At 32.9% G+C, this 13639-nt stretch overlaps 2 protein-coding genes across 2 annotated transcripts; one reads left to right on the top strand and one right to left on the bottom strand.

The window, feature by feature from the left end:
• Positions 1-5268: 5268 nt before the first annotated feature.
• On the top strand, positions 5269-5448 carry TRIADDRAFT_8984 (uncharacterized protein; the record flags this gene model as incomplete). The annotated part of the gene is made up of 1 exon (XM_002112787.1): positions 5269-5448. A coding segment is annotated over one exon (180 nt), but the record flags the coding sequence as incomplete, so codon positions are not given.
• Positions 5449-9636: 4188 nt separating this feature from the next.
• On the bottom strand, positions 9637-12508 carry TRIADDRAFT_50295 (uncharacterized protein; the record flags this gene model as incomplete). The annotated part of the gene is made up of 4 exons (XM_002112354.1): positions 9637-9703; positions 9787-9923; positions 10426-10545; positions 12212-12508. The coding sequence occupies 4 exons, from the start codon at positions 12506-12508 to the stop codon at positions 9637-9639; spliced, it is 621 nt and encodes a 206-aa protein (XP_002112390.1).
• Between the last annotated feature and the right edge of the window lie 1131 nt (positions 12509-13639).

Genomic DNA, 13639 nt, shown 5'->3' with positions numbered 1-13639 from the left:
AAAATCTATAATGCTGACCCAGGTCTTTTATTTTATTAAAAGCAGTCCAAGAAACGGAGTAATGTTTTCATTCTATTCCGTCTGAAAGCATTAATAGATAAATTGCCATTTTCTAATAAGTATATCAAGATCACTGCGAATTATATATTTTAAGAATAGATGATGGATTAGGAATAAATTAATCAGCGCGTACGTTTAAGTTTTATTTTTATTTACTTACTAGACAAAGTACTTGAATAGAACTCAATTTATATTATAATTACATAACAGACAGCTTATCATGCATCTATCTTACAGAGCTTATTAACAATACTGTGTAAGTTAATTATCGATAAGTCAATTAAAATAATCTCTTTTGATCAACATTATGATTTACCTCCACATACTTGTATCTTTAATTTAAGTATAATAAAGCTTATAACACAAATTCCTGTATGTTAACCGCCTTTAATATGCGAATATACGAGTATGAGAATAAATGAATTGGACAGCTAATTCTATAGAGAGAGGGATCAAGAAATTTTCTCGAAGAGAAAATTTTTCTCTAACTGTGTGAATACATCCATAATTATCAAAATTTTAGTGGCGCCAGTACTCCTTTCTTAAATTAAAGCAAAGTGAAAATTCATGCCATGGCGTCATAAACTTCATCCTCTTCGATATGCGAGTATTAAGTTATTTTTAATATTAATATTGGGCAAATTGATTTTGCACATACATGAAGAAATAACCTTTGCAAATGTTTTTTCATTTTAGTTGTAGAAAGGTAATATTACTTGTATGTATTTTGATTAACTTCAACAAAAGTGGGTAATAAGTGATTTCAATACCAAGCGAACATTCTTATAATATCGTCAACACGGAATTAATTCAGTTTTGGCTATTTTCTGTTATAATGGCCATTGCTAATTTTATTTATCATCATAGTTAGCTAATGCTCGAAATTTTGGTTTATCGGCAAAGGTAAATTCCTTAATAAATGTTTCTAAGGAGTATGATTGCAGGATATTTACCGCTCCTATATTCAGTTTTGATAATGTTTGATTTTTAATGTTAATAGAAAAAATTGTTTATGTTTTGCTATCTAAAACTTATGGCGTAAAGGAACGAAGACCATGTATACATACTAAAACAAATTTCTTTTAATCCGAATAATTTGAAATATTTCTTAAGTCACATTCACTATGAACGCACCGTCTTCATTACCATATTTAATCATATTAATTCCATTTTCCAAAGATAATTATCAGCGTCTAGACGAAAATAAATAACATTAAAGAATTTGTTCATTTAACGAGAACTTTTCAAAATAATGTTAGAAGATATAATTAAATACGAAAGGATTCTGTGTAATAAATACTAATAATTAAGAATTTCCTATAAATTGTCGACAATTGTAGATATTTATAGTTCATGATAATAATCACTTTGATAGGTGCTACTATTTCCTAGCATTTATCTATCTCTATACATCGCTTAAGCCATCTGCTTACCGTTTTAATAGCGAATATTTGTAAATGGTAGAAAATTAATTAATAGAATTCCATTTTTATCAGTTAATCATAAAGATCTACTGAGCTCGGAAAGTTTAAAATACCTATGCCAACGCATCTGATGTTATGTTCTGCGATGGTAATGTGTCATTTACTTACCGTAATAACAGTATCGGATAGACTGCAGAATACGGTTATTGTTTTCACATAGCTGAGAATCATATAAAAATATATTGGATCAAACCAGAAGAATAGACTTCATTTCTGCCGTCGTTTAATTTTAGATCTCTTTTCCCTTATTACATCAAATTAATGCAAAATTTCATACTTGGATGTAAAGCGAGATGCCAATAAGCTATACTGGACACTAATTCGGTAGCTGCTAAAGGCTTCTGCAATTGAAAATATTTGACATATTAAATGGATTTCATTCCAGCTTTTATTAAATGCCATGTAAAAGTTATGAATTTTCTTATTAAATTTATAGCCGAACAAAAAATTCTCTATGTATTTTTGCTCAAATCAAAGCAAATAAGAGGTGAATTACTTAATAAAAAGCGATTAAAAGTCTAATTTTGCATCAAGACTTACCTGTATTGTAATTAAAAATGGTACTAAAGGAATTTAATTCTTTAGTTACGTAATCTTTGTTAGATCTATTTGGCTTTTACTTCAATCATTACGGTTTCAAGCGTAGAACTTATCATAAACCTATTGATGACTAAGTAATGAGCACTAGGTACATACAGAAGCCTATAAAGATTAATTGAGTTTTCAGCATGTTTAAATGATTGATGGCATATTTATGCAGTAGTCTTACGATGTATGAGTACAACAACATTTGGTAATATTCGTGCAACTACGAATATTTTTGGCCGATGATTGATCATTAAATCTTTAAATAACATAACACTAAAAGAGTTTAGAACAATATCCGCATTTCACGATGATTTATTATAAAATTAAGAGGTGAAATCACCGTTCTTCCAACTAAGGTTTAGTTTTATGACGAAAAATAATCTCTCTAACCTTTATATACTGTAAACAGGAGTATAACTATAGACAGGGTACGGTAATCGCAATTTTAATTTTTGCGATATTGATAAATGATGAAAATCATTTATTGTCTAGTCAGCTGTGTAGCTAGGACTTAATCATACATATCTTGTACGTGTTTGTTACAGTGTTAAATACTGTATTACAGTAGAAATAACTATGTTAGGATAATTCTGTTAGACTATCCTTATTTAGTTAACTTCTAATTTGGATATACTGTGTTTTAATATAGCACTGACTTTTTATGACAGTGATACTTATACACATACTGAAATTAATAGTTATAATAGGGAATGCAAATCATCTGCTTACAGTTCGAATCATTGTGATTGTAATTTACTTATGGTAGACTGTAAATTATCATGGAAATGTTCCGTGATAGGACATATCGTAATCTGACTATTCTGTATTAGTCATTACATGTCTATGTTCGTAAATACTGTTGTCTGCATTGTTAAATGAGCACATTATCGTAAACCGTCAGTAAAGCGACGGGAGTTTGCACTAGTAGTATATAAATGCAGTATATCGTGAAATAAAGAAGAATTGTCCAACTTAGTGTTTAACGTAAAATACGAGGCGTTTAAGTCTTTGTGTAGTCTGCTAGTAGAGCAAAAGTGCTCGTGATAGTGCAGATATCGTTCCTTGATACGTAGTTCAAGGAATTGACTTATTGATCGTAGATTACGTTATCTTGTTGCAAAGCTGTTTTGTGACAGTGTTACATGACCATATTTTGTAGTCTAGATACAAAATTGAAATGTTGATGATGCAGTTTGGCGCGAGATATTTTATACGACTCTGAATTTTTCGTACTGGTATTTATGAAAGATGTAAATTTGAGCTATTTACGATACAATTTGACCCTTACCAAATTAATTCAAGCGTTACTACCTCGTTTCTATTAGAGTGAGATCTGTTTAGGTAAACGCTACTTTTTTGGGTATTGGGATTCTATTTCAGTACAATTACTCATATCAACCTTGCAGGCCCATTCAGCTTTGATTTTGATATTAATTCAGCATTAGGATAAAAATTGCAATAAATTGTTGTCCTTTGTTATCTTCGCTTTGTTTCAAGTGATCGTAGACTTATCAATCAAGGATTGTTTATGTCATTATAAACCGTAATAACTAAAATACTGCCCATATTATATAGAAATATTACTATTGATAGCGATGTACAGCACTATAAGCGTACAAATATATTACATGATATCTACCAGTTAAAGGTATTTTGTTTAACTTAGAAACAAATTATTGATGACGAACGCTTTCACATCTCCTGAATTTACGATGGATATTATCATCTATGTGATATGTGTAGTAACACCAACTATGTAATGTAGATAAGGACTATGATTATTATAATACGAAGCGCTGTAGTTGCAGAGTATACGTACCGTAGTACGGTAGCCGAAGTACAGAATAAGACTGTTAAATAGTATTGCTTCTGATATAATACATGCAGATGTTACATAGCTATCTCGGAATACCGATCTCGATCCTGTAGCGTGTCCTTGCAATAAACCTAAACCTTTTTCTGAATCATCTGTATATCGCGTGTGATCGTTATCCTACGTAGTCTCGGATCTAATGTATAACTTCGCTCATTACAATCTAGTCAGTTGAGCCTACCATATCGACGAAATACGTTATAGGTGGCTATAGATACTTAACTTAGCAAGGGTAAAAGTAAATGGTTCTACCGATACGCTAGCTTTAGTCTAATTTACGCTTTCGCAAATCTTTTTCTGTCGGAAATTCGAACATAAATGATATATATCGTATAATCAGTTCTAGATCATAGTTGCTCGTAGTCGATTGCTAGAAAAGCTAGGCTTTAGCGATCAAGAATTGGCGATATTACGTTAGCTATTGAATTAGTTCATATTTTTCTTCTGTACTTATGCGGTATAACATAAGCAATAATTGATGAATGCTATATTACCTCTTCATAGATAAATATTTATAAGAGTTTATACGATCAGAGTTGATACGATCTTTTGATCCTCTAATTATTAGTTCTTTCTGAAAGACTAAAAATACATAATTCGCTAATCCTATATTTATTAAGTATACAGTCACATTCAAATTCTTTTGTTTTTACTTCATATTACAATTTAAATTTCAAGCGATTGACCAAAGATGACTAACGCATGGTACGTAAATATTTGAGTCATTTAAGATCACTAACTATTCTAGTAAAATCTACTGTCTTAACGATCTATTTTCCGCAAGATGGTCACCTAACATATATCATTAAAGCCGTAAATGTTATAGTTTTTAATCTATATTAAATCTATACGCATATTGTCCAGTGTTTCTGATCGCTTTAAACTCTTTTCACGCGGTCTGGAAATACTCTCACTGCCTGAAAAGCTATTCATTAATTTATTTGAGTCGGATTTTGCTTTCTGATTCTTTAGCTTATTTGAGAATAGGCGATGGACAGCTGATTCGTTACCACTATTTGAATCACTATTGATTTCTTGAAAATTATTCTTTTTCGCATTTTCTGACTGATGAGTGAGAGAATCTAACAATTTTTCTGCAGTATTATCAGGGGTAGAATATTCTCTCCCCCATCTGCTAGGATATTGCTCTTGATTCCACCATGAATACTGATCTCTACCCCACCTTGGTGGAGCGTGATTTTTTTCCATTTCAGGTAATTGATCTCCACCCCATCTAGGTGGCTGATCTCTACCCCATCTTGGTGGCTGATCTCTACCCCATCTAGGTGGCTGATCTCTACCCCATCTAGGTGGTTGATCTCTACCCCATCTTGGTGGCTGATCTCTACCCCATCTTGGTGGCTGATCTCTACCCCATCTTGGTGGCTGATCTCTACCCCATCTTGGTGGCTGATCTCTACCCCATCTTGGTGGCTGATCTCTACCCCATCTAGGCGGTTGATCTCTACCCCATCTAGGCGGTTGATCTCTTCCCCATCTAGGCGGTTGATCTCTTCCCCATCTTGATGGTTGATCTCTTCCCCATCTTGGTGGCTGATCTCTACCCCATCTAGGCGGTTGATCTCTTCCCCATCTAGTTGGCTGATCTCTACCCCATCTAGGTGGTTGATCTCTTTCTGGTCTAGTGGCTTCATTTTTGAGGAAAACAGATTTATGATTGCCTATTTGGGCTTTACCTGAAGTAAAATAATTATTTATTTCTGATTATAGCCAATATCTGAAAACAGAGTACAGATTAATTCGATTCTAGTTAGCCTATAGTGCGCCTTAATGTTATTTCTGTATAAGTTTCCATGGCCTAATACATAAAATATTTTTATGATAAAGATACTATCCTAGTTTCTACTTGTACCTTAAAATTTTATTGCTATAAATTAAATAGCATATATCTCTAGAATGTTTTGTTATAATACCTTTTGCAACATTTTGCGCAGTCGTTATACCAAGAAATAATATCCAAATGATAAACCGGTTCGTTAGCATCCTGTGCGTAATAATAATAGCAGTAGGAATATGATTAATGTTATTAAATGCATACTATACGTTCAGTGGATCTCCATAATCAGCAGTTTAGTTAGCCCATTTTTTTAAAGCCTGATATACCCAAATTTCATGTAATAGATGCATTGCTTACTTGTTAAAACTTATAATCAAAGATAATCTGCTAGCGTTATACCTCTATGTCGGATTGGTAATTTATATTACGACTCTTGCGGCACTATGGGGAGATTATAGCTCTTTTACTGCTAGCTGAATTTATAGCTATACATGCATATATATACACTTCGCATGAGAAAGCAGGTATTCTCAGCTATTCTGATAAGGAAACAGATTGTAAGTTAAAGTAAACATCTACATCAGTCACACAGTGCCTATATTTTGACATACTGATGTAACGTCTTATTATTAGATTCAAATATGAAGACAACATCTGCGACTATTAATTATACGAATAGTTTGCATGTGACATGGAAGTCGGGCTCTTTGCATTAGTTTTGATCTTAACTTAGAGATAATTATGATTAAGCTTCTCTTCGACATGGCGGATAAAATATGATAGATTACCGCACCTCTATTGAAATATGGAAATATTTAAAGCGGAATTTCATGTACTTCAAATGTCGCTATTCGAAAACTGTTACTTAAGAATTGTTGCACTATGTTCAATTTTAAAAGCTCAGCAAAGTAAAATCCGCGGAAAAATAATGATTGAAACGAATTCATATTCGTTAGTTGCTAATGCTTAATTCTTTGTATATGTTAAGTACGTTATGATTTAAAACGGATCCAAAAATATAAGAACACTAATTGTATGACCTTATCAATTACTGCATATAACCAACATGAACGCCCACCTCGCAACACGTCGATCAGTTTTGTACTCATCAAGTAATTTAAAAACCAATTTGTCATGTTCTATATCAAGAAATGCATGCTACATCGAAGAAAAGGGCAGATAGAAGATCATAACTGGATATATATTGAATAATCACAGCTGTTGCATTATTGACTTTGGCTCTTACTGTAGATACTAATAAGTGTCACGATATAAAAGTTTATATCGATAATTTTAAAGATGATACTATCAATTTGAGCTGTACTTTAGGATATTTTTGAGTCATTTTATTTCCCTGATAGTATAGTAATATTATTATAAGCTATCATTGAGTATATTAAGTAACACTAAGATTTTCAATTATTAACAACGAAAATCTATGTTTTTCCTTGTGCTTGATAGAGTTTCATATAGATTCGTCCTAAAAATAAGGGTTGAGATCGTAAAATAATACTGAGTATAAAATTGTGTTTCAAAGTCCAACAATATTTGCTTGTATTAGAAGATTGATCTGCGTGGGCATAAATTACAAACTAATAATAATCTTTAGAAAGTAATGCTCTTAGATTTTAGTTTATACGTTTTTGTCTACATAGATATTGTGGTTAGGATTTAAATAATTCGGATGCAGTAGATTTATTATAACGAAGATTAATAAGCCTTCTATGTATGTAATTGTTATGCCAATAATTATGAAGTTGTAGGTCATTAAAGTAGAAATACTTTTGTGCAACATAAGGCAACGAATAGTTTTTCGTCTCCTGCATTGTTCATTATACTGATAAACGGCTATTTTTCTCTATTTCATTGATACCGTTCGTGAGTAGCCGTCTTATTAGTATCGATTATTATATTCATCTCAATGTTTAATAACAAATAATTATAATGTTAAATTACCAAAACTAGGCCACTCCTGTGAGCCGTTATTAGCTAAAATAATGCAACAATTTAAAAGGGTGCAGATTTTTTATACACTATGTCAAAATCTGTGTAAAGTCCTTTTCAATGCTCACAAGGTATAACGATATCAATCTTAAACCTAGTTTAACGTAGTTCATAACTAAACCTATTTTAAATCTCATGCTTGATAACTGTTTACTTCATTAAAATCTGTAGTGAACCTTTACGGTTGCGTTATATCATGAATATTAAAGATCAGACCTTCATATTTTGTGAGAATAACTAATATCTTTCTATGGAAAAGAAACCTGCAGTTTGTTTATAACTATATTTGGATCAAACTTGTGCCATATACAGTATATACAATACATGTGATAGATTACATTCATCATACTCGTATGTTGACCATTAATTAATAAAACTGTTATTAATAACTCATGAAAATTACATAATGTACTTGGAAACATGCTACAAGTACGCTCGGAAAGCAAATTTACAGTACGCATGACTCATTTCCGTTGAACGACTATTGAGGACGGTTACAAGTTTTGACACTAAACCTTTCTGTGGGTGTTTGGTTTAATTCAGTGTCGGGCGGGCCGGGCCGAAACTGATACTAGATGGCAATTTATAGCACTACTTGATAGGTAGAATCAATTGAATACTAAACTTACTGTTAAATTAACAGCTTTTAATTGTAACAAATTAAGTACGGGCATATGACTAATCACATAATTTTAGAAACAATTGCAAGTATTAGTTAAACGGTATGAAATACAGTTGCGGACATTCTCTATCGCAGACAGTAGTAAGCCGTATCAACTTATTTTAAATTCAGTTCGCAGCACTTCTAAAATAAAGTATTAATCACGTATGCGCGTTATAATATGAAATTTCACTACATTGAAATTATTAGCAGCCATAAGACACGCAATCAATCAAATAATAAACGCTGAAAGTTTAGTATGCAGAAGGGTGATACAATGTAGATCCATTAGTAATTTTAAAACTTTAACACTGCAGTTTCGAAATCTTTTCAACTCTACAACTGTCTAAATCTGTTAGGATATTACCTTTAAGTATACATTCGAAGGCAAATCTATATAAACATTACCATTAGCAACCATCTTGGTAGTAGTACTGTATACGAATTTACATTATACTGTATATATTCCAATTATTATTGCTATATGGCTATTATTATATGCTATTTTCAATAAAATACAGGCAACAGTGAATTAGTTTCATAGCGCAACGTATCATGCTTACAAGTATAATCATATTCAACATAGCTGATCATTGACAGGTACATTCAATACATAGCTATACTATACTAATTTTAAACCATGTTAAAGACTGTAGATAAGACAATACCTGTTTTGATTTAGCTAATTCGTTAAGACTTGCTAAGAATTTCTTAAATCTCAGCAACTTCATAAATTCTTAAAATAATAATTATATTATGTAAGTACGATAATAAGCAGTTTGAAAGTAAGCGAATACCAAGTACTCGAAGCCGTCTTTCATACCTAAACGATTTGATAGTATGTACGGTACAATATTTCATTTTTAACTGCATTACTTTAAATTTGTCGAAAATTATAGTACAATTCAGTATAAAATTTTTAAGCTACTGTTGTGCTCATTTAAGCTTTATAACAATTAGCTTTAAATTATTTCTGATTCGCTTTTTTCCTTTCACAGTTTTGTTACACGTGCTTGTTCGAATCACGATTCAGAATAATTTTGGCAGTACTTCAATAGTCCACGCTATCGATTTAGTAGATTCAGAGCCGAAAACGAAATCTCTTGACTTTTATAAAAATTTAGTACAGGCCATGCTTACGTATTGCGATTTTTAAAATAGGGTGTGCCTATGTACCATTCTGAGACGAAAGAGCTCGTTCCTTCTCGTCGAAATACCACAAAGTGATAGCATATCTAGGTAATACATAGAGATAATTTCATTTTTTAGATTTCCAAGAACACAGTAGTTACTTGACTCTTCCTTTAAGCTAACGTACCTCATTGCATATGCAGGCTTTACTTCGTGAGGATTTCGCCTATCTGACCAGAAAAGCAGTAAACGATCAAAAATTGGATCAATTTTGACTACTTTATTTTCATTATTTGGGTATAGCCACAACTGTCCTCCACAGTCCTTTAGTAGTAAGTTAAATATTAGTTAATAAATTTGAAAATTCCCTAAAAATGCGCATAAAATTTCATAACCAATTTCTATAAGGTAATTTATCATATAGATCGTAGCAAGATTAATAAAATCTTTTGCATTTATTTTATGTAATCTTACTTTAAATATTATCAATGTTATGATAATGATAAATTTTTTTAAACTGACATATTCATAATTATTGCATCAAGTAAATCACTGAAAGATAGAATCATACACTATAGGCTATAATATAAATACAATATATTCACTGCAAAGACCAAAATATGCTTGGCAAGATCTCATCTCTTATAATGAAATCAATGATGAAGGCAATACAAGATTAAATAAGACTTGCAGAGTACCTTATCAATCAAGAAGTTGAATTTATGTATGGCTACATATAATTTGGTGACAAAAGGTCGCAATTTTTATAACCTAATTTATCAACTCTTAATCTATAACAAATCTTATGTATCATATTACTAATAACCTGGCTGTTCCAGTTGGGGTTAAGATAATACAAGACCGTGACACATCTTCCATCGCGATTGGGATTATCTATATGGCGAATGTAGCCTAGACCACTTCCGGGATAGCACGCAACCATGCACTAACATTATATAAAAAAGAACAATATTTTTTACCTAGTAGCAATATGAGATCGATAAATCATTATACAAATAAGTTTATTTAATACATTTACGCAGATAAAAATCATGTGAAAAGTTATTCCGTTGCCATATAGGGGAAGTAAGGAAAGCGCCATAATGGTCAAATTTTAATATTTAATCAGAATTAATGTCGGATAATCAGGCAAGGGGTATTTTCTATTCCGTGAAAACAATGATACGCGTGTCTTATCATGCGTTATCTTGCTTATATATTCAAGAATAGATGTACCCATAAGCCATTACAATCGTGTACGATAACTAAATAACTTTCTGCATCATAACACTGCATGTTTAAAGGGTATAGCGCGATTACAGCACTGCAATAATACACCCTATGGACTTATTAGGCTCTATGTAGCACTCTAACAGTCGCAAGGTATCAAGCAACTATCATTAGTACCAAGTCATATACTATACCGACTTCCCAACAAACTGCTGGATGAACAATTAAAAACTACTTAATACATAGTACAGTAAAGTATAATATTTAGCTGTTAATTATCGTAAGTAACATAAATCAACGCTTTCTTACTATACAAGTACAGTATATTGAGCATCTCAGTTTGTAATTTATTTACAAATCTCGTGAACATACTGTAAATTAGTAATTGTTAATACATGATAATAGTTGATGATCCCGTGTCCAATCATTGCACGTACATTTTCCGGGTTTTTACTGTATAAGAGTGTAGAATACCATATAACTGAGCAAACATGTAAATGGATACCCATACTTTCGCTTTAATCTGGAGAGATTAGTTACAATTTAAGGATCTAAGATGCTCTGTGTGAGGCTAGAAAAGACCAATGATTTCTTACCTCTCCGTGATGCTGTTAATATTATTTTTTTAAGCACTTGCCTGCTTGAGAATTCACCAAAGACTCAGAGAAATCGAAAAATGATCATTTACTGGATGTTACTTTGGTGTGTTTGCTTAAACAGATTAGATTATTTCCGTACTGACTCATAGTAAATAAAATTTTATCAGAAGACAGCGCTTTTACGTTAATAAAAGGATAATAAACAATTACAGTACTAAGATGTGTCCCTTTTAACATCATTGATTCAAGAACGAGTTGTCTCTCGTCCGAGCTTCGGAAAGGACAGCACTCGACGGTGCTGAATTACTATACTTTCATTAGTACGTCCAGATAGGGGCTTCCAAAAGAATTTTTTCTTGGAAGTCTGTGGTCCAGATGCAGTCTATCTATGATACCGTTTGTAACTTCGTCCAGGGATTTCTAATAAGAAAACTTTCTTCTTAGAAGTCCCCGCTCTGTATTACAGTTCTGTCTGTAATAAGGTTTAGTAATCAGGAATTCATTAAGCCAATGTCATGCACGCTATACGCTAAACTGTGTACTGTACAGTAGTCTCCGCTTCTATCCGCAATCTGTAAAACTCGTACGATTACTGTACTGGACACTGTCCACACAGTACAGCATACTACAGTATGGTATTATGTGAAATGATGATAACAATAAGGCAAAAATGTCATTAATCATCACAACATCGTAATTTACATTACGTTCAGCATTGCATGAACATTTAGTACTGCTGTAGGTATGCGTACATGCACATCGTACAGTATATTTATCCCTTACCTTCGTCCTTCCAGTTATCATGTAATTCCCCAATCGTCCGTTGCAACGAGAAATCAGAGAATCCACGCATGAACTTAAATATTTAATAGCTTCACATCCACGTTCATCGCCTCCAATCCAAGCTATTTTATCCCCACGAATTCGGTTCACTGACACATTACGAGCTAACTGTCCATTACTGAAGACTCCACTTTGATATAGATTTAACACTTGCTGGAGGACTTCTGTGCTACAACTGCTCCCCAGGAAATTATTAATGATACAAAATCCATTCGTATTTAACTGGTTCACAACCATATTGGATAATCTTTCATTCTTCTGTAACTGCCAAGTCTTTTCTAGAGCCAAACCTGTTTTATCGCAGCCAATTTTGGGCCTCCGTTCATCCATGCAGTTCTCTCTATGAATTTTCCAATGGGATTGTTGATGCTCCTTGCTACAATAATAAGCACTTTGACAGAGAGAACATTTCACACTGATAAGTTTTTTGAAGCATAAGGAGCAATAGGCGTCCTGGTCTACTAATAAATGCCCATCAGTTACTGATTCACAAAGAGGAATTTCATTACAGCTTGCCATTTAGGAATTAAGAAGTTGACTAACTGACGAACGTTCTTAACCTAAAAAGAAATCATTTTCTTTTCTTTTTGTTTCGGCTCTCGCACGAACCCCAAATGCAGTGAACTGAAGTAAAACGTAATGTACGTGACCGTAATTAAAAGTGAAGGATCGGCCGTACCGTACAGTACATTACAGTACAGTACTGTACTGTACAGTACATACTGTACTGCAAATCTCGGGACGTACAGTACAGTACAGTACAGTAGTCCATGGCTGTAGTGACCATACAGTATACTGTACTGTACTGTAGTACAGTTCAGAGTGCATGCCCTGTCATTACAGACGGTAATGCGTACGTGCCCCGTTTGTCTTACAGTACAGTACGTACAGTACTGTACGTGCACTAGAGTCAAAATCAATGGTCTTGCGAGCACTGTAAATAGGTGTGTAAACGTGACAGTGTTTGAGTTTGCAGTCAGTAATGCCGTCCTCAAGGCATTCAAAACTTTCTACGTAGAGCATTATTACGTTGGAATAAATGTAAATCGAAATATGGCAAAGCTTACTAAATTATTAGTAAAAGATGGCAGGATTACAATAGATCGCTGAACAGGAGATAGAAGGAAAAAACTCAGGTATACGCGATTAGAACAATTAGGACTGTTACTACTGTACTGTACTGTACTGTACAAGTGTACATTGGCACTGTTCATAATCATACTGTACTGAGTACAGTATGACTGTGTCTAATATTGTAGTAAGTACTGATTGAATTTACAGTATGCGAAGTATCATGAGCGCGACGGGACATTAATTAATAAATAAGCTTCTTTCTTTAGGATACTTCTTCCAAGTTGGTCCGGATAC

The sequence above is a fragment of the Trichoplax adhaerens genome, genomic scaffold, assembly GCF_000150275.1.
Source record: "Trichoplax adhaerens TRIADscaffold_5 genomic scaffold, whole genome shotgun sequence".
NCBI classification, from domain to species: domain Eukaryota; kingdom Metazoa; phylum Placozoa; class Uniplacotomia; order Trichoplacea; family Trichoplacidae; genus Trichoplax; species Trichoplax adhaerens.
Note: the sequence above shows the minus strand (reverse complement) of the source record. Positions and strands in the feature narration are given on the sequence as shown.